Source organism: Panthera leo, chromosome F2 (assembly GCF_018350215.1).
Source record: "Panthera leo isolate Ple1 chromosome F2, P.leo_Ple1_pat1.1, whole genome shotgun sequence".
In the NCBI taxonomy this organism is placed as follows: domain Eukaryota; kingdom Metazoa; phylum Chordata; class Mammalia; order Carnivora; family Felidae; genus Panthera; species Panthera leo.
In genome coordinates, this window is record NC_056695.1 from 57,496,297 (window position 1) to 57,523,522 (window position 27,226).

At 35.1% G+C, this 27,226-nt stretch overlaps 1 protein-coding gene and 1 long non-coding RNA gene across 4 annotated transcripts in view; one reads left to right on the top strand and one right to left on the bottom strand.

The window, feature by feature from the left end:
* Nucleotides 1–27,226, bottom strand: part of CSMD3 (CUB and Sushi multiple domains 3) — a 1,240,952-nt gene that overhangs the window by 763,998 nt on the left and 449,728 nt on the right. For all 3 annotated transcript variants that reach the window (XM_042923788.1, XM_042923787.1, XM_042923786.1), the window contains exon 6: nt 19,993–20,105. In XM_042923788.1, coding sequence (XP_042779722.1) covers nt 19,993–20,105 — 113 coding nt within the window. The remainder of the gene's footprint in view (nt 1–19,992; nt 20,106–27,226) is intronic.
* Nucleotides 127–6,254, top strand: LOC122210859. The gene is made up of 2 exons (XR_006198326.1): nt 127–246; nt 4,702–6,254. It is a non-coding gene; the product is annotated as an uncharacterized LOC122210859 (long non-coding RNA).

The following is a 27,226-nucleotide window of genomic DNA, read 5'->3' on the forward strand; positions in this document are numbered from 1 at the left end:
CAGGATTTGAACCTAGGCCTCCTCTTTCCAGATTTTTCATTCATAACCATGAATCATAAAAAAAAATTCATCATGCACAAATTATATTTAAATGTTTGAATTTTCTTCTGATACATGTTATTTTTTTTCACTCATGTTAAATTAAGAAAAAAATTTTAAAAACCACCTTTGTGAAAACCAAAAATAAATGCTCACTCACAGAGAATGGAAAACACGGATTCAGAACCATGAGCCTTCTTTAATGAGGTAATCAGCTTTAATTACAAAGAAATTTTGAAATAATCTCTTGAACCTAAATGTCTGTTGGCTCAAGTGTCATTGAATGTCACTTTGTCATGTTGATAAGAAAACTGGAGGTCAGAATTTAGGAAAGATTCAGTTACTTCATTAATCAGGTTGGGCTAAAGTTCTGAAAAATGATTTAATTTGACTAGGTTACACCTTTTATCATATATTATGCATCCTCTTTCTTGTATTTCCTAATATTTATTGTGAAGAGAAACAGACTTTCCTGTCAACTTGTTTTCTTAGGGAACATGTCATCTTTCATCTGACATCTATCATAAATGACCTAAATGTTTATATGGATTTCCAGTTTGTGAAAAATGTTTAAATAATTACATGAGGTTATGAATCATGGTAAGTGTGAGAGACAGTGAGAACTCAAAACCTGCTATTACATCTAAAAATTAATAGAAACTGACTTGTATAGAAGTTACTAATTTTTCCTTGTTTTTCATTATATATTTGTTCCTCAAAACTTGATCTTTATTTTGCACCCTATAAAAATCAGAGTGACCTCTTGTATTTTAGCAAACACATTCCTTGTTACTGTTTTTTTCTATGGCATTTTTAATAAGTGTGATTTACCAGTTACCTAACCTAAAATATAGATAGCATTAGTTTTATCTGAAAGTTGAGATAAACTCTTAGGATAATTAGGATACCTCAGTAGTAATATTTTATGGATTAATAAAACCAACATAGGATCTGAGAAAAAAGAATACAGAATGGAGAGAACAGAGAATCCAAATTTAGGAATGTGGATCACGTAGTGAGATGTTTTTAGGAAAGAAAATGAATAAAAAGCATAATTGTGGAACAAATAGAAGAACCAAGATTTGACTCCAGACATTCTGCTTCCAGAAAGGCTATTTACTACTATGCTACAGAGACTAGAAACCAGTATTGAATTATCTTAAAATTACATCATATAAGAAAATGTGCATTTCAACAATGCATAAATAAAATCTAAATAATATATGTGTCACATAAGTACAGCATTGACAATATATCTCTGCCACTTCTGTGAAGACACAGACCTCAGATATAAAATATTTGTTTTCCAATTCATATATTTATGCTATATATTTAAGCGCCACAAAAGTAAAAAGTAATGACAGAAATACACTATAACAATAGAATTTATTCCAAAAGGGATGTCACTTTTTTTTTCCTTTTTGGTTTTGTTGACATCGTGTTGATTAAAGAAGCCCTCAGATGCAGACATTTTTGTAAAGTTTTCTGTTAGGTTTGTACCACTTTAAAGTAGGTTATTCTCTAACTATGAAAATACTAAGGAATAAAATCCTCTTGTAGGGTATGAAACAAATTGATCCCATTCAGATTCAGATTGATTTTGGCCTACAGCCCTACTTATCATTTAATTAAATGGGAGTGCATTATGCAGAGCTATTAAGGAAGTTGTGTAGCAAAATAAAGCACAGAAATGTAGCATGAAAATACATTATAAATTATTTAGAAAGAGTTTTCACAGGAAGATCTCAATATTTCAGGGTCATCTATACGAAACACATACTAAAGGGCATTCAACATACAGAGAGAAAATATGAGAGAAAACAGAAGAGTTAGTGAACAATGTAGAGGAAAGCTTAAAATATTGAGTCCTTTATTTGCAAAATAACATTGTCATGGGAAAGAACCTTGACCTCTTTCCTTTTCCTCTAGTCAGTAGTTATGGGGACAGCACTTCATTCAGAGTATTTAGCACTAGATTCAGTTAGTGTTTTTTTTTTCTTTCAAGGTAATTTAATAGCTGTGGAATCAATAAAACAACTCAATTGAAAAAGTTAAAAATTTTAATCTGTGCACCAAGAAATAACTTTAGTTTACTTTAGCAATTGTTACTTAGAATTTTGTGGAAGGGGAGTAAATATTAGAGGCCAAATTTCTAATTTACTGATTAAAGTATTTATTTATGGTTGGCAATATTTAGTAAATGTTATTTAAATATATAAATAATAAATCTTAAAATTGTCAAACATAGTTTTAATCGTGTTAGAACAAACTCAGTGCCCTGCTTAAATTTCCATGGATGTATTATTTAACTTACATCAAGTTCATCTGGCTATCTAGAGATATCTGTATATTTATCAGGAGAGGTTGAGAGAAAGAGATGGCTAAAACAAATCCCTCAGGAACCACCACTAAGTCATTGTATAAAACAGACGGGATGGACATATTATGTTTCTTAATCAGGTCTTCAACTGCCAGAGCACACAAGTAACAAGTAACTATGGCTACACAGCCAAGGTTTAGATGCCTTGGGACTTTATTAAAAATAAACATTGAGGGGCGCCTGGGTGGCGCAGTTGATGGAGTGCCCTACTTCGACTCAGGTCACGATCTCACGGTTTGTGAGTTCGAGCCCCGCGTGGGGCTCACTGCTGACAGGTTGGAGCCTGGAGCCTGGAGCCTGTTTCGGATTCTGTGTCTTCCTCTCTCTCTGACTTTCCCCCACTCACACTCTGTCTCTGTCTCTCTCTCTCTCAAGAATGGATAAACATTTTTAAAAATTAAAAAATAAACATTGAGGGGTGCGTGGTGGTTTTGTCGGTTAAGCTCCAGCTTTGGCTCAGGTCATGATCTCGTGGTTCGTGGGTTCAAGCCCCACATCAGGCTCTGTGCTAATAGCTCAGAGTCTGGAGCCTGCTTAAGATTCTGTGTCTCCCTCTCTCTTTGTCCCTTCCCTGTTCATGCTCTGTTCTCTCTCTCTCAAAAAAATAAACATTAAAAACATTTTTTGAAATAAATAAACAAACAAACATTGGAACCTAAAGGGACCCCATTTAAAAAAGATGTTTTTTTTCCTTTGCCTCTGCTTCTATTCTTGCTGGGGCTTGCACCCCCACCTCACTCTACAAATCCCTTGTAATGCGAATAGCATGTGTTCTCCTTGTAAGGGACAAAGAACTAATATCTTTACGGGCTTCCAGCAAAATAGATAACATCCAAGGAGTGACTCGTGGGTCATCATAAACACAAGACCACTGACTCCAAACACCTTGAACCAAGACCCCTGACTTCGGGGAATGGATGACTTAGGAAAGACAGCTGGACTGGGTCCTTGTTCTGACCAGTTCCTGGATGCCAAGGAGGGAACATGCACCATACCATAATTGCCAATGAGATCCCTAGGCCCCAGGCAAGGCTGAAACTCATGTTCTTTTCCTTTCTTAGTCTCCTGGAGGCTCTGTTCGTATCTCTTTCTCTTCCTCTCTCTCTCTCCCTGCCTCTCTCTCTGTCTCTCTGTCTCTCTCTCTCTCCACACACACACACACAAATATATATATATATATATACATACACGCACACACACATATATGTATACATATATATACATACACGCACACACACATATATGTATACATATATTTATAAACTTTACTTTCACTTCCAAAAATAGTTTTAAAATACTAAATGAATAAAGCCATCTTAGGACAGATATGTGCTGTATGTTGACATATTCATAAAATATAAACTATGTAATTTAAATTAAGACCATATAGAAATCAACTTCATTTGATTTAATCCTCATTTAGAGTCAGAGCTTCACATTAACTCCCCTAAAAATTTATTCCCATAACTATGTATATAAATTTATACACACACACACACACACACACACATACACACACACACACACACACACACTCAAATTGTTCTGTCATCTACAAATCATTTATGGAGAGTCACTGATGTACCATGTAAAGAAGTGACATCACTCAAGATTTTAAAAATTACCTAAAAAAGAGTATAATGATTACATAATCCATCTTCCTCAGTTTCTTTATGAGTAAGTTAAGATTCAAGGCATTCACAATTTTGATATAGTTAACCAGATATGTAACTGCCATTCCAACATATAACTTTAGATCTTCATCTTAATATTAGCGTCTCTCCTAATTTCTCTTATAGAAACACACACACACACTTGAAATATGCCATTTCTTATTTACCTTAGATTCATCCTAGCCTTCAGAAACGTCACGCTATTGTCTGATTTTGCATTACCTATTCCTTATTGATTTTTCATATTTAATTTATGTACCATACAATATCACAGGAGTTAAATCATGATGTGAGAGGTAGATACCTGAGAGAGAAAATCTACAATTAAAAAGATACAAACCATACAAATATTACACCAAGCACCAAAAATGATAGGTATAGTTCCTTTTGGCTATGAAATATTCTGTCTAAGTATAAAGGCTGATTTCAGCAAGTGTGTAACATTTCCATAGATGTAGGTCTATGTGTGTGTGTGTGAAGTGTATACCAGGAGGTTAGAATGCGGCTGTTCCTGATTCAGCCTCAGTGGAAGCATTAATTCCATAGACATTAAGATATTTAAATGAATGCATGACATATTAAGCTTCTTATATGAATAATTTTCAACAGAAATGGAGACGAATCTGTTTCGTGAGTCTTGGACACTTTGGACAGAGCAAAGATGTTAAAAGCGGACAGAGAAGAGAGGAGACCGGTGAAATTGTTTCCTTTGAGAGAACCCTTACAGATCATTGGGTACCCTTTCCCTAGCCTTTCTGGGGGAAGGTGAAAGAATGATACCTTCTGGTGCTAGTTTAGTGATGTGGGCTTCAATGGGATCACTCAGTTATGAAATTTGTTTCGTGAAGTTGGCACACAGAAAAGATTGGTGTCTGTTCACGTCTGAGAAAGCTAAAGTCGAAATCACACAGGAATAAGCTAAAACTGACATCTGTTGAGGAAATTCAGAGGGTGAGAGAAGAGAGAGCTTCTGTGTTGAAATAAGCCTGCTTTTTGAGCTTCTCAGAGCAAAACTTTTTTTCTGGTTGATCAAGGAAGATCATGGGTGTTGGAGATTTAAAACAGTGCCATTTGGAGACCTTCCCAAGTAGGTACCTGAGGAGTAAAAAAAACAACCTCAGCAGAAGAAGGCTGGGGATATCAAGTGGCTGGTGACCAAGTCCAGTAAGTGTCCCTTTAGATGCACCCCCTGGGAGAAGAAATTGCAGAAGTGAGAGGCCCAGTTGGAATCACTGAAAAAGCCCTAGGACTGCCCATGACAGAGTCAGCCTGAAAATCAGGACCAGTGAGCATGTAGCCAGTTTAGGACTGAGGTCAAGACCAATCCCTTTACCTCTTCTGTGCTCTACTTCTGTTTGATCTTACCAAAAGCTAAAACAGCAGCAAATAAGGAGTTCAGAAGAAAGAGAAAATACAAGAAGGAGAGACATCAGCTAATTTCAACCCTGTCCATTGAACCTGGCTACTAAGTGCTAGTATGGGAGAGAGGGAAGAACTTAACATTCAGTTACATTTAGTAATTTGATTAATAGCTGAGGCTTGGTATATTAATTATAGAATTGAAACTGTGTCTGATGTGCATTGAAACTGTGTCTTATGGCTGAATTTTATCCTTCCAAAATTCATATGTTGAAGTCCTAAACCCCAGCGCCTCAGGATGTGACTGTGTTTAGGGATAAATTCTTTAAAGAGGTGGTTAAGTTAAAATGAGTACTTAAGGATGGACCCTAATCCAATATAGCTGATAACCTTACAAGGAGACAAATTTTTGACACAGAGAGACAAATACCAGGCAGGAGTGTGCATGGAGGAAAGGCCGTGTGCGAACACAGCAAGAAGGTGACCATCTATCTGCAAGCCACGGAGGGAAGCATCAGAAGACGTCAAACCTACCTACCTCTTGATCTTAGAACTTCCAGACTCCAGAATTGTGACAAACAAATTTCTGTCACGTAAGCCATTTTGTTATGACAACCCCAGCAAACGAATTCACCAGGTTAATGTGATCACAAGACCTGAGTTTTCATCCTGGGTAAGAAGCATGTTGAGAGTATCTTTTTTTCTAGAATTCTGGAAATTATTTATTAGAATATGTTAGTGTATCCAACAGTGAAAACTAAAAAAAATAAAATTAAAAAATCTGAGGTTTTCTTAAAACTGAACATGCATTTGGATATTTTGCTTTTTGCATTTAAGTTATCATGCTTTCTGAATCAAAGAATGCGTATCCTTATGGAAAAAACGAAACAACAGAACATGTGAAACCATGCCCACGATAGATAACCAGAACATACTCAATCAGCAGCATCCATCCCATTTCTTAAACATAAGCTTAACCCATCTCCGTATCTTTTCGGTAGGGAAAAGACAGATCTGTCTGTCCCACTTGTCTGGCAGAGTAAGCATGCTGAAGGGAACCAAAAGGAAAAAAAAAAAAGGAAGATTGATTTTCAAAGAAATTAATGTATTAAAAAATTTGAAAGGGGAATGTCAGAAATTTTGTTGAATGCTTTTATTTTATGGATTTATTTGAAGCTGTATGCGGTGGAGAGGAAAATCATGATTTTTCTGATAATTATAGATTCTAAAGGTCTAAAATAAGGCACATCCTGCAGTCCAATGATCATACACAGTAAGTCATAAAGAATCAGTGGACAGTCACACAAAGCTGAGGAACAGTGGGAAAGATGACACTATGTCTGTCATATTGTCTCCATGTATTTATCGTGAGTTTTGAGCATATTTAGTACTTTCCTGTAATTGGAGAGCAGTAGCTCAGTTGCCCAGGAGGGCTATTCACGGTGTCTGTGGGGGCAGGACACTGGCCACTGGCCACCTGTGGCTTTCCAGAAGTTGAAATGGGGCTAGTGAGACTGCAACGCTGCATTTTTAATTTTATTTTACTCTAATTCATTTTAATTTCACCTTAGAAACAGCACGAAATATTTTGCTGTTAAGGACAACTTCATTGTTTTGGTACTACATTTTATTTTACCTGTTGTGTGGTGTAAGAGGCACCATACAGTGCTGGAACCATATAATGATGGAGCGTTATAATGTATTTATTTGAATGTTTTATGCATAAACATAGTTCATACATGAAATTTACAAATGTGATTCCCATTTATTTGAATATTTTATGTAAGAATTTACAGAAAAATATAGGTAAATAACAGTTACTAATAAATTGAAATATTGTACTTATCACTTTAATTATAAGTAAATTGGTCCTCTAGCATATTAAAAAAACAACTCTTTGCATTGGAAATTTAAGTATGAGCTGTGCTGTAAGTGTAACACACGTTTAGATTGTTGAGACTTAATTGAAAAACACAATGCAAAATATACCATTAATATTTTACATTACTGTTGAAATGTTAATATTTTGGACTTATTAGTTGAATACAATTAAATTTTATTTTGCTTATGTATTTTACTTCTTTATGTGAGGCTAAGAGAAAATATGCAATTGTGTGTGTGTGTGTGTGTGTGCGTGTACCACTGTGAAACTGAGCTCTCATCAGAGAAACTTTTGTGAGTTACTGGCATGACGTCAAATAGTTCCATTTAGACTTGGAAAAAGTCTATATCGTCCCATTATCTAATGACCTCATGGTCCTCAAATACTAAGGAATCCTTTTAAAATCACAGAGTGGAGGCTGTACCCAGTTTTACCAACTTCTAGTCCAGTGCTCTTTCCAGAACAACACTTGTGCAAAAGGAAATTTATTCTTGGTAATCTCTACCTCTCTACTTTTACAATCTTAGTTTTTGTTGCTATTTCCTCCTCAAACATCTACCTCAGGAAAGAGTTAACTGGCTTTCCGTTATGTTGATAAACTGGAAAGATAAGTATTTAACTGGAAGTTGAACACAAGTCTAGGAACACAAAATCTGGAGTCTCATGTTAGTTAGGGAAACTCTAAATAGTACTTGTTATGTTTTCTGTAAGAAAAGGAGGATATATCCCAATGCAACAAAGTTGCTATCTTTTTAGGCCAACAGTATAATGTTTGAATTTGACCTTCTCCCCCAAAAGTATTCTGGGTATAATGAAACTGTTGCCTTTCCTAATAAGGGTTATTTTATTTCTTTCACCTTAAACTTTTATGGCTACAGATTCCTTCTTGGGTTTTCCAATAACAGTCAGTAGTACCTGATCTAATAAGAAGATAAATAAGCCTATAACAGCAGATGATTTTATTGTTTGTTTCACCCTGTAGACATATAGTAGAGCAATGAATATACTCTGCTCCTATCTTACATGGTTCATTTGTAAGACACTTGTCTGGTAAATATTTGATATAGTTTACTGGGAATAATTTTCATTATAATATCTACTGTATTGAAACCTATGTTAAATGGACTCCTTTTTTTAATCAACAAATAAGCACTTATACTATGTAATCAAATAAATATGAGTCTCCAACTAATTACTGTGAAAAGTTGAGATACTTTCATTTCAAATAATACCCCCCTTATTCATAATATGCTTGAAATTGCCTTCCAAGTCATTTAGTAAAACAATAAAGATGATGATGCTTCTCCTGCTGCTGCTGCTGATAATAGTAATAATAGCTAACATTTTATAGAATGCTTACTCTCTGTCAGACACTATTCAAAATGCTTTACATATATTAACTAATTTAATAACTGATATCATTGTTTTATGAAAATGTCACTTTTAATCGAGGACAGTGTATTTCCACAATTTTCACTTATTTATTCACCAAATTTGAGTCTCAATGAATTTTTGCCTTTTCTAAAAAAATACCAATTCTGCAAATTTGCAAATCTGAGGATAACTAAGGCTGGAGTTCACAGTGTATTTAACATAGGCTTTAAAAGTAAAGCCCCTAATGGTTAAGACCTGGTTCTGCTATTTTTGTAAGTTTTTTTTAATGTTTACTTATTTTTGAGACAGAGAGAGTTCAAGCAGAGGAAGGGCAGAGAGAGAGGGGGACAGAGGATCTGAAGTGGGCTCTGTGCTGACAGGAGCCCTGATGCAGGGCTTGAACTCACAAACTGTGAGATCATGACCTGAACCAAAGTCAGATGCTTAACTGACTGAGCCACGCAGGTGCCCTGGTTCTGCTATTTTCTAATGTGACGCTGGGCTTAACACTTTCTTTCAAGGACTGCAGTTACCTCAAATAGGATGTCTAAGTGAATTACACAAATATGCCCCTTTCCTTGGGTGATGCAGTATCAGGCACAGGGCTCAGCCAGAGGTTCGCGGCCCCAACCTGCCACCTAGTGTGAGTGTCCCCGTGCCAGGCAGGCTTGTGTCACTCGTGCCAGTCTTTGTTTCTGGTTTGGTAAAACAGTGATAATAATGCAGTCGATGTGAGGATTGCATGAGATAATGTGTGTGCAGATACTTTGTAAATTGTGACACACACATACGAACTTATAACATTCAAGCATTTGCTCAACATTTATTTTGGCACCTATAATAATGCTAAACTCTGGGGATGCAGGGATAAAGGACACAGTCACTGTCTTTAGGGAGTTGCAAATTATAAAACCAGGTAGCTATGAAACAATTCAAAATTTGTTTCCTAGCTTTCATATAGTAGATAGAATATTTATACTGCTCATATCTTTTAATTTGCATAGAAAAGTGCTATTCTTTGAACTAAACAACACATCTTTTTAAAATCATCCAATAGTAATATACAGCAGTGTTTTGTCTTGTTTTGTTTTTTGCTGGTCACTTTAAATTTGCCATTAACCAGAAGGTCTGGAGTGATATTAAGAACACTGAATAACAGCTGGTAGGGACTAGAAGCTGTACTGGGAATATTGGTCACAAGTAGTATCTAGAAGGTGCCCTTAATAGGGCCAGCTATTAGCCACTTGCTATATTTTGGGACAATCCAGTGAGTCTTGAAAGAGATGGGGCAGTTCAGGAGCCAGGAATGCAGTTCAGATACTCTTGGACCAATGACAGAGGCTACTTATTTACCAATCAGCACTATTTCAACATTTTAATAATTTGTATGGCCATAGTGGACTAACACAGCTTTATAGCATAGATATCACATTGTCAGTTAACCTTAAACGACTCTGCAGCCTTCGATACTCAAGTCAGGTTCCGGGTGTTCTCAAGGCTTTCTTGGACCATGTATTCTCTTTCACTCCCCACATGAGCTTGCATTTTCTTAATTACAATACTTCATAAATCTTTTTTTTAATGGAATATTCAATCATCTTTTCACATACTAGATAGGAAACTCTGAATTCTGAGACTGTGGACTATCAGAACCTAGCTCAGTGTCTACTACAAAGTAAGGGCTCAGGAATATTTTTGTCGAATAAATTTAGATGGATAGTAAATGAACAAATAAATAAATGCACCATAATACTCTCAAATGGGGTTTTGATTCAAAACATTATTTTAGTTTAATTAAATAACACTAGCTATTTGCCTGCCTCATTTATACTTCAGTTAATTAAATAACTGAAGAAAAGTTCAGGCTAAGTGATAATAAATTTATTGTCACATGAAGCCAATCCCTCCTTCCATACCTTATAGAATCATTTCCCAAAGTATGCCTTGAGGAAGAGCAGGTCCTATATAAGCCTGAAAGGTCTTACTTGCTTAAATTAAAAAAACTCAATATAAATTTCTTTAACCCAGTGTTTCTGGAGCGTTGTGGACTCCCAAATTGACCCCTGTGTGACCACCATTGCCATATAACTCTACACTTCAGGAAAATCATAGTATTATCTTTATCATTTGAAGGAAATTTGTTTAAATTACCTTTTACTATTTCTGGATATCTGTGAATTTGAATTTAAAAAGTCTAGGAATTTTAATTTTATGACCTTATTTTTGAATGGCAGAGTAAAACTGCCTGTAAAATGAATGTAAGGTCCACAAGTGTTGCTTCAGACTCCATTTTTCATGCCAACATGGAAGAATCAATCATATACAGTGTGTTTGATTCCTTGTATTTTTGTGCTTGATTGAAGCCCTTTGGAGGCCATCTTGTACAATTATTGAATCATTACTAAACACAAAATTACCTGTTCAATATACTTGTCATTGCAACAGAATTTATAAAACACTGAATTTTGTTTGTTAAACACCAACTTAATCAATTATCTTTTGTTACATATTCATGCTTAGGTGATGTAACAAAATTGCCCTCACTAGAGACAATAAATGTTAGCACTTAAGAATTTTTTTTTTAATTTAATGTTTATTTATTTTTGAGAGACAGAGACAGATTGCAAGCAGGGGAGGGGCAGAGAGAGAGGGAGACACAGAATCTAAAGCAGGCTCCAGGCTCTGAGCTGCCAGCACAGAGCCCAACGTGGGGCTCAAAGTCACAAACTGCGAGATCATGACATGAGCTGAAGTTGGTCATTTAAACTACTGAGCCTCCCAGGCAACTCTAAGAATTCTTAATGGGAGTAAAACTCTATCATATATATTTATATACAAATGAATACTAAGTAGAACAATATTTGATCACCATGAGGTACTACCATAAAATGATGGCAATTTTGGTAATCTACCAGATGTACTTTGAAATACAAGAGATTCAAACAATTATAGACAAAAAATATTATTCATGAATTCATTACATTATAAAAGTTTTGAATACTTGATAGAAATTACATTAACTAAAATAACTAGTCCAGAGTTGGTTGGGATAATAAAGATAGCAATTATAGACTTACATATTTTTTAATCAATTTGCAATTGTAAATATAGCTTAAATAACAGCACAGAAATCAGTACAGAATATTTTTAGACTTATGTAGGAAATATAATATGTATATTTCTTTGAGGAGATTAATTTTGAACTTAATAGGCTATTTTGAAAATCTAAACTGTTTAAATCTAAATCTAGATAATTTTAGATTAAATCTAAAATATATTAATCTTGATACTGTGGATTTTATTCATTCTTTGAATCCTTTGGATCGCTTTGATTTAAGAGAAGTCTTATAAAACTTTGACTAAATATTATATTTCTAAAGTTCATATCTAGATATTAGTCTTGAGAGTTCTATTATGGTGAAAGAGATTATGAAACATAAATTTCAAATAGTTCCCCTTCCAGATCAAGAGGCAAAACTGGAAGACCTAGTTAATAGAGCTTTATAAAATCCATGATTAGTGAAAACTCAGGACATGATGTAGGAAAAAAAAAAGAATAGCTTTCCTGCCATCCAATAGGAACAGAAAGCCTAAGCTGCCTTTTTCTGTAAAAACTCTCACGGAGGATGGAGGTTAGTTAGAGATAGTACAAGAACCTATATAAACTTGTTAAGCTACATTTACTAAAGAGATTAATTCTGAAATCTTACAGCACTGACTTATAGAAAAATGTAAGCCCCTTAGAGACATACCCAGATTCAGCAGAGCACCAGGGTAAAATGTGTCCAACAAGTGGGTAATTTTATACTTTATCAATGGATGGATACTGGGTGGCAGATAGGTATGAATGAGTTAACACAGAGCCTTGCTCAGTAAAGGAAAAAAAGAAAAGGAATGTATAGTAGAAAATGAGGTTTAAAGAGCTTTAGCTAAAGAGTAGACGGGAAGACCCCGCACAAGGTGCCATGGAGTAGGGTCAGAAAGTAGACAACTGACCAAGCTTAAACAGCATGCCATGAGTTGCCCCGTGGACACCAGCAGTAGATGTCTACAGGATTCTAAAGTACCAAGAAGTGACATCTCCACTGAAACTGGTTACTATTTGTGATTGAGAGCAAGAGTAGTCTATTCCGTCCCATCACTATGAGGGCTCATAGGCTATCACTTATATCTAAAAGTTTTCTTTAAAAAAGAAGAGGCTGATCTAATCCCTAAAAGTTTGAGCTTTGCCCCAAGAAAGGTGAGTTAACACAAGAGAGACATTTTTCCTAGAAAAGATTGGCAAATTTATTCTATTGTTTGCAGAAAAGTATGAGCCACATTAAAATGTTATACCAAAATGAATTTTTTTCAGTTTGATAGTTATCAAGCACTATATTTTAAACCTACTATATGTTTTAGAAAGTATTACTCATATTACAATTGGATATTTGACAATTATCTCCTATTTATAGTAGTTGTTGTATTTAAAAATAGTAATCTAAGTCACAATCATTTTAATAAGATATTTCTGGATTCTCACAAATTCCATGAGATTGTAACATAAGGTTAATATAATTTGCCTTTCACTTTTTAAAGTATGTCAACAAAGGATTTATATAAATGGATTAAGCAACAGCCTAAAAAAGAACACTTAGCAAACAGTAAAGATTTTTTTAAGCATTAAAAATTTTTTTAAAGAATCAATAGAAATACTGGCTTAGGAAAGAACACTTAGCAAATGTAAGCATTAAAGATATTTCTTTAAAATAACAACTACGATATTTTCCTCCACTGTAAGTCATTCTCATATCAATGTTATCAAGATTGATTCAATTCCTTAGAAAATAATGAAAATTTTATAACAATCTCCATATAATCTTTAATATGCTTATTTCTGTGACTATTTCTTAAGCACACATGTCCTTTCTCTTTCAATTTTCTGGCTGTACTTTGCATAAAAACCATTTATCACCTGTTTTAAAGTGATTCTCTTATTCAGAATCTGAATGTAATGTTTCCAAAATATTTTCTCATAAATGATGACCATCAATAATTCTAAGTAGTCTACATGTTAATGCATATAGTTAACTCACAACCAGAATGAAAGGACTATAAAACAGCAAGGTGGGATAAAGGAAATATTATTCCTAATATTCTACTTTATATCTAAAATCTCATTTTATATATTAAAACTATGGTCCAACTCTAAATACAGTCAGGCATATGGCTTAATTTTAATTCATAAATGTTAAAATGTTTAGCAAGATAAAAGTATTTTGCTAGAAATGCTTATGTTTGACTAAAGTTAAGCAAAAATTAGTCACTAACATTGTGTTTCTTATATACAATGCTTTACTTGAACTCATAAGTTGTGTTTCACAGCAAAATGTCTACGTTTGAGAAATTTGAAATGAAATGACAATTAACCAGCTTATTGTCAAACACACCCATAATTTCTGAACAGAATTTTGGGCTGGGGATATATAAGAAGATTGGAAAATTAGTTTTAAGGATGGGAATGAAAAATTATATAAAGTTAGTTATGGAAGAATTCAATTCTATCATTATCGACTAATGCAGTAAAAGGACTTAAATGTTATATTGGCAGGGACTATAAAACATACATTTACATCACAGGGGAAAATACTATCAGAGAGTTTTTAATGGTTCTTTTAGACAGACCAATGGTTATTTCGCCATTTTGACTATTAAATATCTTCATTATCTCTGCTGGCTGTGTAAACATTGTACTAATTACAACAATGAACTCTATAGACCAGACAAGTTTATAAAGCAAGAAATAAAAGAAGGGTTTTTTTAGGAAACTCACAACAAAATTTAAAAGAACAAAAAGAGAATTTCCAGATGAAAGTAATTATTTAGCAATGAAAGAGACTTGAAGAGAAAAAAAGTGATGTTCATAATAAAATCAAAAGGAAATAATGTATAGGATTAGAAGTTATTCTCAAACACTTCACCAATGAAACTCAACATCCTACTCTCTCAAAACTCACTAAACGAACATAATTTACTTCCTAAGCTTAAACTAATGCATTTCATCTAATATATGAAAAAGGGATTGAGATAATTCAAACATAGTTTATGAATTTTTCACTTATGCACTAAAAAAATACCTACTATAAAACATATGTACATACATAGATGTGCGTGTGTGTGTGTGTGTGTGTGCATGTGTGTGTGTGTGTGTGTGTGTATAACTTCTTGAATTGTGCTAAAAAGCCCTGTTCATTGTCTTCACCAGGAAAGTCACTTAACTGTCCCTGTCCAACATTCCTATTACAGTAAACTACTTACACTGAAACTATCCAAACCAAAAGTTTTGATCTTCTCTTACTATGTCACACTCTCACCTCCAACCTTGAAATAAGAAGACTCTCACTGATGGTGATCAAATTCGAGGAGTTTGTGATCACAAATGATTCCCTGTGCTTTATTAAAAACGGATATGTAAAGGTTCCACAAGAAACTGATGCTTTAGCAAAATTAGAAAGAAATATATTAAACAGATTGCTTTGATGTTATGCTCCATTTTTAAATGTGAACTATATTATTTTAATAATTATGTTGTAAAGAGGAAACTGCTTCTCCTGATTTTTTTAAGTCACATTTTAAAATTGAGTTCTAAAGAAAAGTGCTTTTTTCGCTGGAGAAATTTAGACACGTGCTTATAAAACGTAGCATTTTTCATTTTACATGTGTTTCCTGGATTCAAATTTATGTTTGATCACAATTGTTAAACTATTTCTGCTTCTTGGTTAGAAAGTGTGTTTCTCATCCATTTCATGTGGTTGATTATTTATTTCCACTGAAGAATCTTTGTTTACTGCATGTCTGACTTTTGCTCATAGAAATCTTAATACACTTCGATTTGCACAATAATTATGTGTCTGACAAGCATGACTTTTTTTTTTAACTGATGGAGAAACCAAGGCTCACACAACTCAGACAGCGATTAGCAACCTCACAATTCGACCCTTATCTTCTGATTCTAAGTCTATTTTTTTCCTGACATACTATCCTGGATCCCTGATAATCTTATTTATCTTTGTTCAATAACTCTGCACTCACATTTATGTCAAAACATTTCCAAATCTTAAAAAATGGAGTACCATTTGAAAGTTGTTTTTCACTTAAATTATGTGTGTCTAAAATGCCACGGGCCTCTGTGTAACTGAGGTTTATGGCAGTGCATTTTCAATACAATTTGAAAGCCTCATTCATTAAGTATGTTTTTGTCACCAAAAAGACACACAGCTGATCCCAAAATGGTGACAACTCTTTGAGAAATGATATAATAAAGTATTTTACCTCATAACTTTAAAATATACTGTATTACTATAGATGTATCTTTGTTAAAATGGAAATAAGTATCTATAAAATATTAACCTGCATAAGAAGAATCAAATAAACAAAATTATGGGAAAAAGGGGTAAATTAAAATGTGATAAAATCTGTAAGAATTTAGAAAACTTTGCCAATCTATAATATAGAAAAATTCATATATTTGGATATTTGGAATTGATTATATTGTTGTAATTCCTAAACTTACATGCCAAAGACAATTTAGTGAATATCTATAGCTACAGAATCTTTGCACATTAAAAAATTAGATATGCTGAACTTAAAATGAAAAGTGTTGTAATAGTATTTCATACTTGAATAATTGAGACTTATGGATAAAAAAATAATACTTTTAAATAAACATCATCTAGAGGTACAGTTTTCTGGATTGGACAATTGAGTGTCATCTGAAAATCTAGTTCCAATTTAGAAAATAAGAACACATGCTCATATTCACAGAAATGGAAAATAAAAAGATTTTAGGTTTTTAATTAAAAACAAATGACAATGCTATGGAGGTTTCAATAAATAAATATGAGAACTTCCAAACACCACAGTTAAAGAAAAGTTACACCACTTACACGTGAAGAAGCACATCCAAGTTCTCATTAGAAGAGTTTTAATGAAACTTGAATAAAGCAAGAATTTACAAAATAAAAACTAATATAGTGAAATGAAACTGAAACGAGTTTTTTTTGGGGGGGGGAGAGTTGAAAATTAAAGAGGAAAAAATGTAAAACCACAGTAGAGATAATAATAGAGTTTTCAAAGAAGGGTTTTCCAATATAAATAAACTCAGAGGGGAAAAAAGAGATTGTTTATTTTAGATAGAAGTGGACAATATTCAGTGTGGGATCTGGGGAGGCATAAGCTATTTGCATATCAAAGGCATTTTATTTAAATCAAGTCTTTTCTTAGTTTTTTTGAGTTAGAACAGAACTGCATTTATTAGTGTGTTATCCACAACCTCTACTTAACCCTATTTAAATTATAACATCTAAACCAATCATGAAGCTGGCTTCTAACACAATTTAAAGGAGGCTCTTTTGAGGAAAGCATGTCAGTGTGACTCCATTATGGGACACATTATAAAACACCAATGCCATTCATTCAGGAACCTTTAATAAGCTTGCAGTTACTTTTCATGATATTTTATAAAGAACACAGGTTAAACAGAAATGCCATCAGGAAAATAATCAGTCTTCGGAAACCTAGAGTTTCAATAAAACATTAAATGAATTAAAAAAGACAGCTCAATAATAATCATTAAGTACTCAGTAAGTATTGAGTACACCACTAGGGGCACCCGGGCGGTTCAGTCGGTTAAGTGACCGACTTCAGCTCAGGTCATGATCTCAAAGGTTCCTGAGTTTGAGCCCCACGTCAGGATCTGTGCTGATAGCTCAGAGCCTGGAGCCTGCTTCAGATTCTGTGTTTTCCTCTCTCTCTGCCGCTCTCCTGCTCATGCTCTGTTTCTCTGTCTCTCAAAAGTAAGTAAATGCTAAGAAACCATACCTCATGGAGACCTGGCTGTGACTTTTGTACAGTACATTCCATAATTTTTTTCTCTTTAATTGATTTTAATCTAGATACTGCTAAAATTAAATGGTAGCGTGGTACAATGTAAATTAGCATGATTACTGTTTCTTGCTAGGGCGTGTATTTCAGCATGTCAGAATTATGAATTTTACAGCTATCTAAGTTAGCTTATTATTTACTTTTTAGTCCAAATTTCTTTATTTGCTTATAATCTCAAGAATTGCTTTAACTGAATTTATGTTGTCTAGGTAAAATAATATTTGGACATAATCAGGCCTAAATCAGGAAAGCTTTAACAGGATCTATGTAAAAGTGGGTTTTTATATTATAAACTTTTCCATGATCATATAAAATCAGAGCTTCCATTTTCTTAGACCACTTTATTTCTTCTATATTTTATAGATACAGATTACACCAAAAATCACCCTCTTTTGAGCTCTTTTTTCCTGCAGAAAATAGAAAGAAAAGTCATACCCACTAAAACACTTGCTTTCTATTTTACTACAGTGAATTCATTGTTATGTTCTTATTTGGTCCTGAAACTAGATAGGCAAGGCTAGAAAATCAAATTGAATCTGAAGGTACTATTAAAGTCAGTGTAAGATCAGCGAGTAGAATACTGAAAATAATTAAATACACAAATCTACTGGCAGCTTTGCACCATTGCCTTATAATGCAAAACAACGCTATCTAAAGATACCAGTTTCGTGAACATAAAGCAAATAAAAAGTACCCTTTTATTTTTGAGAAAGGAGATCATTTTTTTCCTCCAGGTTGTACACATAAATATGAAATAATTGCTACCTTATTTCTATTCAGATAAGGAAGAGGACCATCTGACTGAAAGATTTCATGAATCTAGTAGAAAAGATCACCACGTGAGTCAAAGATGATAGTCTTTTGAGTTTCTGCTGTGCCATCTGCTTTAGTCATTGCTGAGGGGGAATTAGAGACATAAAATCATGTGGCTGGAAAACTCCACAAAGGAAGGGGTCAACCCAGAGATAAAGAGGCTCCACAATATTATTGTTTTTTCAATAAACACTTCCTCTGATTCCCTAAGTACACAACAAATTTAGAAATTGAAATTGGAAATGCAGCAAAATATTATTTCAAATTTAAAGTGACACTGACTGAAATTGGTAAGATTCAAGTTTCTATGCCCTGGACAGTTATTTTTAATAAAATATATAAAAATAATTTTCTATGCATATTTAATTTTCAATTTTAAAATACAGTATTTTATAATGATTAATGTATTCTATTATGAGAAATACATAGACTTGAGAACATATTTGCATCCATGCTTCCATTCAAATTAACTACATTAGCAATAGAAATTATAGATTTTTCTACAGTGGGTCTTGCCTAAAATATTTACTTTTAAGTTATTATCATTGGGATTTTTATTACAGTGATATCCAATATATTATTATAAATGTCAAAATACCAATGACATTAATCTGTTACTACTATTGTCAGAAATCCTATTGATAGGACAGCTATAGCTAGGTTACTGGTCTTCAAAATATAAATTAAGTGTTGAAATTTGTATTCCAGAAAACAGTATGTGGCCTAATAACATTTTAGGTATTAACTCTAAGCTGCCTCAAGTCACCATATTAAAGTTGAAAGTGCCTAAGACTTAAGACTACTAAAAAGGAAAGCATTAAAAAAACAAAACAAAAACAAAAACAAAAAAACAGATAAATGGAAAAATGTAACTGGGGCACTGCTCACGATTCCATTAACAGTAGCTGATACACTACTGAGAATGAAATGATTTATTTACATAAGTAGTCTGAAGATAAAGTACACTAAACCTACATAATATTACTAAACATTATAGAAGTCAAATTTTCATTAACACTCCATATTCATAACAATTTTGTTCTAAACCAAGAGTGTTTTCAAGCTACTACATCAAATACTGTATCTCACTCATTCAAAATTATGCCTGCTAATAAAAATTGTTAGGATAATAATCCTAACAAGCTTTATTAAACTAGCAATAGCAAACACTGTATATGAAAATGGATTTCATTTGATGGAGAGCCTATTCACAACTTCAGGTTTTCTGCAGTGTTCTGTGGTGCAGATTTAGGAAGCATGTCCGATTGCTGAAGCACTTTATTAAAGGAAAACATTATATCTGTTACATACTACTTTTTAGAGGTCGTAATACTCTTCATTTAGAACACTGTGCTATAAAAACCAACTAACTTTTCTATTGTAATTTAGTTATTATCACATTGTTGCCTCACCAAGTGAATGACCATTTTGGCTTATTCAAATTACCATTTATTAAGGCACAAGATATTTTGCTTCTATCGCAAAATGCAGCTGTATATACCAAAATCATTTCACAAATCAAAAGAGGCAAAGGTATTCATTAAATGTACCTTGATATGGAGCACTAAATCCACGATATCGGTGATTGCTGTCTGTAACAAAATGCAGTCTGAGCCAGTTTTTGTTGCTGATAATTGGTGGTGGTATATTCATTCCAGATAACCTGAGTTACGGAAGACAACAACAACAAAAAATCGTTAAAAACTTTTCAGCAGTAAATGTTTTCACTGAATTAGGACCCCCAAAAATGTCTACCTGTACCCAATATTTATGACTTTGCATTTTTAATTGTTTCGGCATAAAATCGTTATTTTATGTATTGGAGAGTCAATCATCGAACAGTGTCATTCCAAACATGTGCTGTTCTAAGCAGGCCACATTTATTAACAAAATAAACTGTGAACTGGGTATGATTTTTGATTCACCCAAATGTATTGCCTAGGTAATAATAAACATAATGGAGGCTGAGCTAATGGTGCTGGTCATTATGCTCCTCAAGTACATATTGATACAGCATAGTTAGAAAATAGATATACTTTTTCCATCTAATATATTTTCAATAATTTACATTTGATGGCAAATTTCCCAATTTCTTTTCACAGGGCAAGCACTCATTTAATGGGATTTTACAATACTATAAATTTTCATGATTAGCTTTCATTATAACATATACTTCTATAATACATCAGAGGTCTGCCCCAATTGATAGACAGAAAACAGATTGTATTTTAAATGTGTATTTATTCTCCATATATATAGTCACAATGGTACCATTTCATAGTTTCCTTACACAGGGTGCTCAAAACAAAACTTTGAAACTATGCCCCAGATACTGGTCATGGTCAACATATGAAGTAACTCTCTTGCTCTGTATCCTTTGAAGACTTCCAGAGTAGCAGTTTCTCATTTCATTTGATGAAGGGATATTACCCTCATATACCTAGTCATTTAAATCCTAGGTGTGTGCTATAAAACCAAGGTAAAAGATCCTCAAAAAGCAAGACTACTACCTAGTGAAGAAGACGTCTTCATTAAGGTTTCCTAATAACCAGTATATGATTTATCTTTATTATTCTTCAAAGCCTTCACTTTTCTTCATCAGAAGACAAAACAGCTTGTGCGTGTGTACGTGTGTGTGTGTGTGTGTGTGTGTTGGGGTGGGGGGGTTGATTACAGCTCTTCTCTCAGTACTTTGCAGGCAGTCATTCTTGGGAACCACTAGGGGGAGATTAAATAGGCTTTGTACACATTATTCAGTGGCGAGGTGTATAAATGGTGATGCAAGGACCCTTTATCCCACACCGTCTCTCATTTCTCCCCAAAACCCATCTTTCCCAAGATGTTTGGGAATTAGCCATCACTTTTTGTGGATAACTATCTGCCATGCATAGAAATATGAATAAATATTTTTTTAACGTTTATTTATTTATTTTGAGGGGGTAGGGGGTGGAGAGGGTGGGGGAGAGAAAGAGAGAATCCCAAGCAGTCTCTGCACTGTTAGTGCAATCCCATGGACTGTGAGATCATGACCTGAGCCAGAATCGAGAGTCCAGCCTTTAACCAACTGAGACACCCAGGTGCCCCTGAATTAAACTTTAATGAATCATTGTGGGCCCAGGTATATGCAAAGGTATATAGAATGCTCTTGGCAATGTCACTGTGTAATCTGATGCTCTTGATTCTAACATGAACAAGATGGGTTCTATCACATAGATTTCTCATCTGTCCTGCTTTGGAATGCATCTTCTTTAATGTTTCCCTATTAAGGCCCTATTTTCTCTTTTCAGAGGGGTGATTCTGCTAATTGGCACAACTGGCTCCTTTTTTTATATCTGAATTTAGCAAAAAAATATGCAGGTAATATACTTGTGTAATTTTAAGACTCAAATTTTAAGGTTTTACTTCTTTACTCTCAAAATTTTCCAGGTGATGTTTATTTTTGTTTGCTTGTTGGTTGGTTTGGTTCAAAAGCAATTCAATGAAAAAGTATTTATATGTGATACAATTATATTTTCAAGAGAATAGCATGTTCCATGCCAGATTTTGATTTACAATTTGGTTCTCTTCAATTCCTTGATTCAATGCCCATAAATACCCATTAGGGAAAGTTTAAATTATTTTTGACAGGTTGTACACATTTCTAAGTATAATGAGACCATAATACATGGATGGTTGCAACACATTAAAGTACAGAGTTTGGAGAGAGGCCCTTAGAAGATCCACTAAATGAGAAACAACTCAACAAGGACATCAAGAAAAGTCAGAGAGGAAAGAAGATGAAGCAGACAATAAAAAGGATAAACTTCCCATCTTTCCCAGGGACAGCAAAGATAATTTCAGCAGTAGAGTACAGGAAAGGCAAGTAATAAGCTACTATAGAACTATATAGTTTGTAACCTGAATTCACCTTCAGCAACTGAGAAAGGTGGGAATAAAGAGCTGCAGTAGCCAGCGGCATAATGCACGAGATGGAGCAAATAATGGTAATTTAACAGGACGATTTAAGAAGACATTCTTGACAGTCTCAATGTGTCAGTTTATGAAGCATCACTGTAGGTAAGCCAAGACACCAAACCAGAAAGCAAGGGCACCACAGCATCTCTCCCTCTAGTATCTCACATTATTTGAAGATAACGTACACAATATGGTTTTGTTTATGTCTTATGGAACAAGCAGGTAAATGCACGTAGAGATTTCGTCACCATATTTCATGTTATCAGGACATCTTGCAAATGGAGGATTGAGATTAAATGCTGCCTAGAAAGGATTCCATCAAATTAATTTAGATAATTAACTTCTTAAATACTAAAGGAGATATTTCCTAAACATAACTCATTATCGCTATGTCATATCACCATGGTCATTTGAAGGTAAGCATATATGCATTTGTTCTAGCATAATGTCGGTGAGAATCATCTCTCTGTAATGAAGAGACTAAGTGCATTCAACAGTTATTTACTGAGCATTTACTATAAGATAAACACCTGATACTAAGGGTATAGTAGTAAATACAGTAGTAAATAAGACAAAGAAGATCCATAATCTTGCAAAATGAAAATAAAGAAGGTAACATAAATAAATCAATAAGATAATTTCAGACAGTGGCAAATGATGTACAAAAAATATGAGAATAGAGGTGAAGATGGCAGTGTAGGAGGACACTGGGCTCACCGTGTCCTGCTAATCGCTTAGATTCCACCCACATCTGCCTAATTTACCCAGAAAACTGCCAGAAGACTAGCAGAACACACTCTCTGGAGCCAAGCATAGACGAGAGGTCCGCAGAAGAGGGTAGGAAGGGGGGAGGGGCGGTGCACGCTTCATGGACTGGCGGGAGGGAGCCAGGGCAGTGGAGGGGCAACCAGCCCACCCGGCAAGGCAGAGGCCCCGAGTCTGGCTTGCAAAAGTGGAGGGGCCGGAGGGAGTGTGTTCTGACAGCCAGCAGGACTTAACATCTGGAATGTTATAAGTCAACAGCTCTGCTCTAAGAGCAGGAGGGCTAAAGGACAACGGGAGGGAGAGTTGTTGAGCCCCAGACAACAGAACTCAGCTTGGCGGGGAACAAAGGCGCTCGCCACCGCCATCTCCCTCGCCCATCCCCCAGCCAAAATCCCAAAGGGAACCAGTTCCCCTCACGAGCTTGCTTGCACCGCACAAACACCCAATGCCGTGCTTCTGCAGATCCATCCCTCCGACAAGTCTGCCTCCCTCCCGGTGTCACAGGGACCCTCCTAAAGCAGACCACCAAAGGCAAAGCAAGCGGAGCCTGCCCCTCCCGCCCCTGTGCACCTTGCGGATCCACCCTGGCTAAGACACCAGACACCCTCGAAGCAGCACAAGCCTGGCAGTGTGCAAGCAGCCCAGACAGAGGCCACACCACTCCATGGTGAGTCCTGCCCCTGGGAGAGGGGAAGATAAGGTACACACCAGTCTGACTGTGGCACCAGCAGTGGGCTGGGGGCAGACATCAGGTCTGACTGCAGCCCCGCCCACCAACACAAGTTACTCCAGACAGCACAGGGGAAGTGCCCTGCAGTTCCACACCACCTCAGGGACTATCCAAAATGATGAAACAGAAGAATTCTCCTCAAAAGAAACTCCAGGAAGTAGCAACAGCTAACGAACTGATCAAAAATGATTTAAGCAAGATAGCAGAAAATGAATTTAAAATAATAGTCATAAAATTAATCGCTGGGCTTGAAAAAAGTATAGAGGACAGCAGAAAATCTATTACTACAGAGATCAAGGGACTAAGAAACAGTCAGGAGGAGCTAAAAATGCAATAAATGAGCTGCAAAATAAAATGGAGGCGACCACAGCTTGGATTGAAGAGGCAGAGGAGACAATAGGTGAACTAGAAGATAAAATTATGGAAAAAGAAGAAGCTGAAAAAAAGAGAGATAAAGAAATCCAGGACTATGAGGGGAGACTTAGAGAACTAAGTGTCATAATTAAACAAAATAACGTACGCATAATTGGGATTCCAGAGGAGGAAGACAGAGGGAAAGGTGCTGAAGGTGTACTTGAAGAAACAATAGCTGAGAACTTCCCGGATCTGGGGAAGGAAAAAGGCATTGAAATCCAAGAGGCACAGAGAACTCCTTTCAGACATAACTTGAATCAATCTTCTGCACAACATATCATAGTGAAACTGGCAAAATACAAGGATAAAGAGAATTCTGAAAGCGGCTAGGGATAAACATGTTCTAACATATAAAGGGAGACAGATAAGACTCATGACAGATCTGTCTACTGAGACTTGGCAGGCCAGAAAGGAATGGCAGAACTTCAATGTGATGAACAGAAAAAAAATGCAGCCGAGAATCCTTTATCCAGCAAGTCTGTCATTCGGAATAGAAGGAGAGATAAAGGTTTTCCCAAACAAACAAAAACTGAAGGAATTCGTCACCACTAAACCACCCCTACAAGAGATCCTAAGGGGGATCCTGTGAGACAAAGTACCAGAGACATCGCTAAAAGCATGAAACCTACGGACATCACAATGACTCTAAACCCATATCTGTCTATAATAACACTGAATGTAAATGGATTAAATGCGCCAACCAAAAGACATAGGGTATCAGAACGGATAAAAAAAAACAGGACCCATCTATTTGCTGTCTACAAGAGACTCATTTTAGACCTGAGGACACCTTCAGATTGAAAGTGAGGGAATGGAGAACGATCTATCATGCTACTGGAAGTCAAAAGAAAGCTGGAGTAGCTATACTTATATCAGAAAAACTAGACTTTAAATTAAAGGCTGTAACAAGAGATGAAGAAGGGCATTATATAACAATTACAGAGTCTATCCATCAGGAAGAGCTAACAATTATAAATGTCTATGCGCTGAATACAGGAGCCCCCAAATATATAAAACAATTGATCACAAACATAAGCAACCTTATTGATTAAAATGTGGTAATTACAGGGGACTTTAATACTCCACTTACAACAATGGATAGATCATCTAGACACAAGATCAATAAAGAAACAAGGGCCCTGAATGAAACACTGGATCAGATGGACTTGACAGATATATTTAGAACTCTGCATCCCAAAGGAACAGAATATACTTTCTTCTTGAGTGCACATGGAACCTTCTCCAAGATAGATCACATACTGGGTCACAACAAGAATTGAGATCATACCATGCATACTTTCAGACCACAATGAGATGAAGCTTGAAATCAACCACAAGAAAAAGTCTGGAAAACCTCCAAAAGCATGGAGGTTAAAGAACACCCTACTAAAGAATGAATGGGTCAACCAGGCAATTAGAGAAGAAACTTAAAAATATATGGAAACAAATGAAAATACAACAATCCAAACGCTTTGGGATGCAGCGAAGGCAGTCCTGAGAGGAAAATACATTGCAGTCCAGGCCCATCTCAAGAAACAAGAAAAATCCCAAATACAAAATCTAACAGCACACCTAAAGGAAATACAGGCAAAACAACAAAGACACCACAAACCCAGCAGAAGAAGAGAAATAATAAAGATCAGAGCAGAAATAAACAATATAGAATCTAAAAAAAACTGTAGAGCAGATCAATGAAACCAAGAGTTGTTTTATTGAAAAACTAAAAAAATTGATAAACCTCTAGCCAGGCTTCTCAAAAAGAAAAGGGAGATGACTCAAATAGATAAAATCATGAATGAAAATGGAATTATTACAACCAATCCCTCAGAAATACAAGCAATTATCAGGGAATACTATGAAATATTATATGCCAACAAACTGGACAACCTGGAAGAAATGGACAAATTCCTAAATTCCCACACACTTCCAAAACTCAAACAGGAAGAAACAGAAAGCTTGAACAGACCCATAACCAGCGAAGAAATTGAATCAGTTATCAAAAATCTCCCAACCAATAAGAATCCAGGACCAGATGGCTTCCCTAGGGAATTCTACCAGACTTTAAAGCAGAGATAATACCTATTCTTCTCAAGCTGTTCCAAAAAACAGAAAGGGAAGGAAAACTTCCAGACTCATTCTATGAAGCCAACATTACTTTGATTCCTAAACCAGACAGAGACCCAGTTAAAAAAAAAAAAAAAGAGAACTACAGGCAATATCCCTGATGAATATGGATGCAAAAATTCTCAATAAGATACTAGCAAATCGAATTCAACAGCATATAAAAAGAATTATTCACCATGATCAAGTGAGATTCATTCCTGGGCTGCAGGGCTGGTTCAACATTTGCAAATCAATCAATGTGATACATCACATTAATAAAAGAAAAGATAAGAACCATATGATCCTGTCAATTGATGCAGAAAAAGCATTTGACAAAACTCAGCATCCTGTCTTAATAAAAACCCTTGAGGACGTCGGGATAGAAGGAACATGCTTAAACATCATAAAAGCCATTAATGAAAAGCCCACAGCTAATATCATCCTCAGTGGGGAAAAACTGAGAGCTTTTTTCCTGACATCAGGAACATGACAGGGTTGTCCACTCTCACCGCTGTTTTTTAACATAGTGTTGGAAATTCTAGCATCAGCAATCAGACAACAAAAGGAAATCAAAGGCATCAAAATTGGCAAAGATGAAGTTAAGCTTTCACTTTTTGCAGATGACATGATATTATACGTGGAAAATCTGATAGACTCCACCAGAAGTCTGCTAGAACTGATACATGAATTCAGCAAAGTTGCAGGATACAAAATCAACGTACAGAAATCAGTTGCATTCTTACACACTAACAATGAAGCAACAGAAAGACAAATAAAGAAACTGATCCCATTCACAATTGCACCAAGAAGCATCAAAT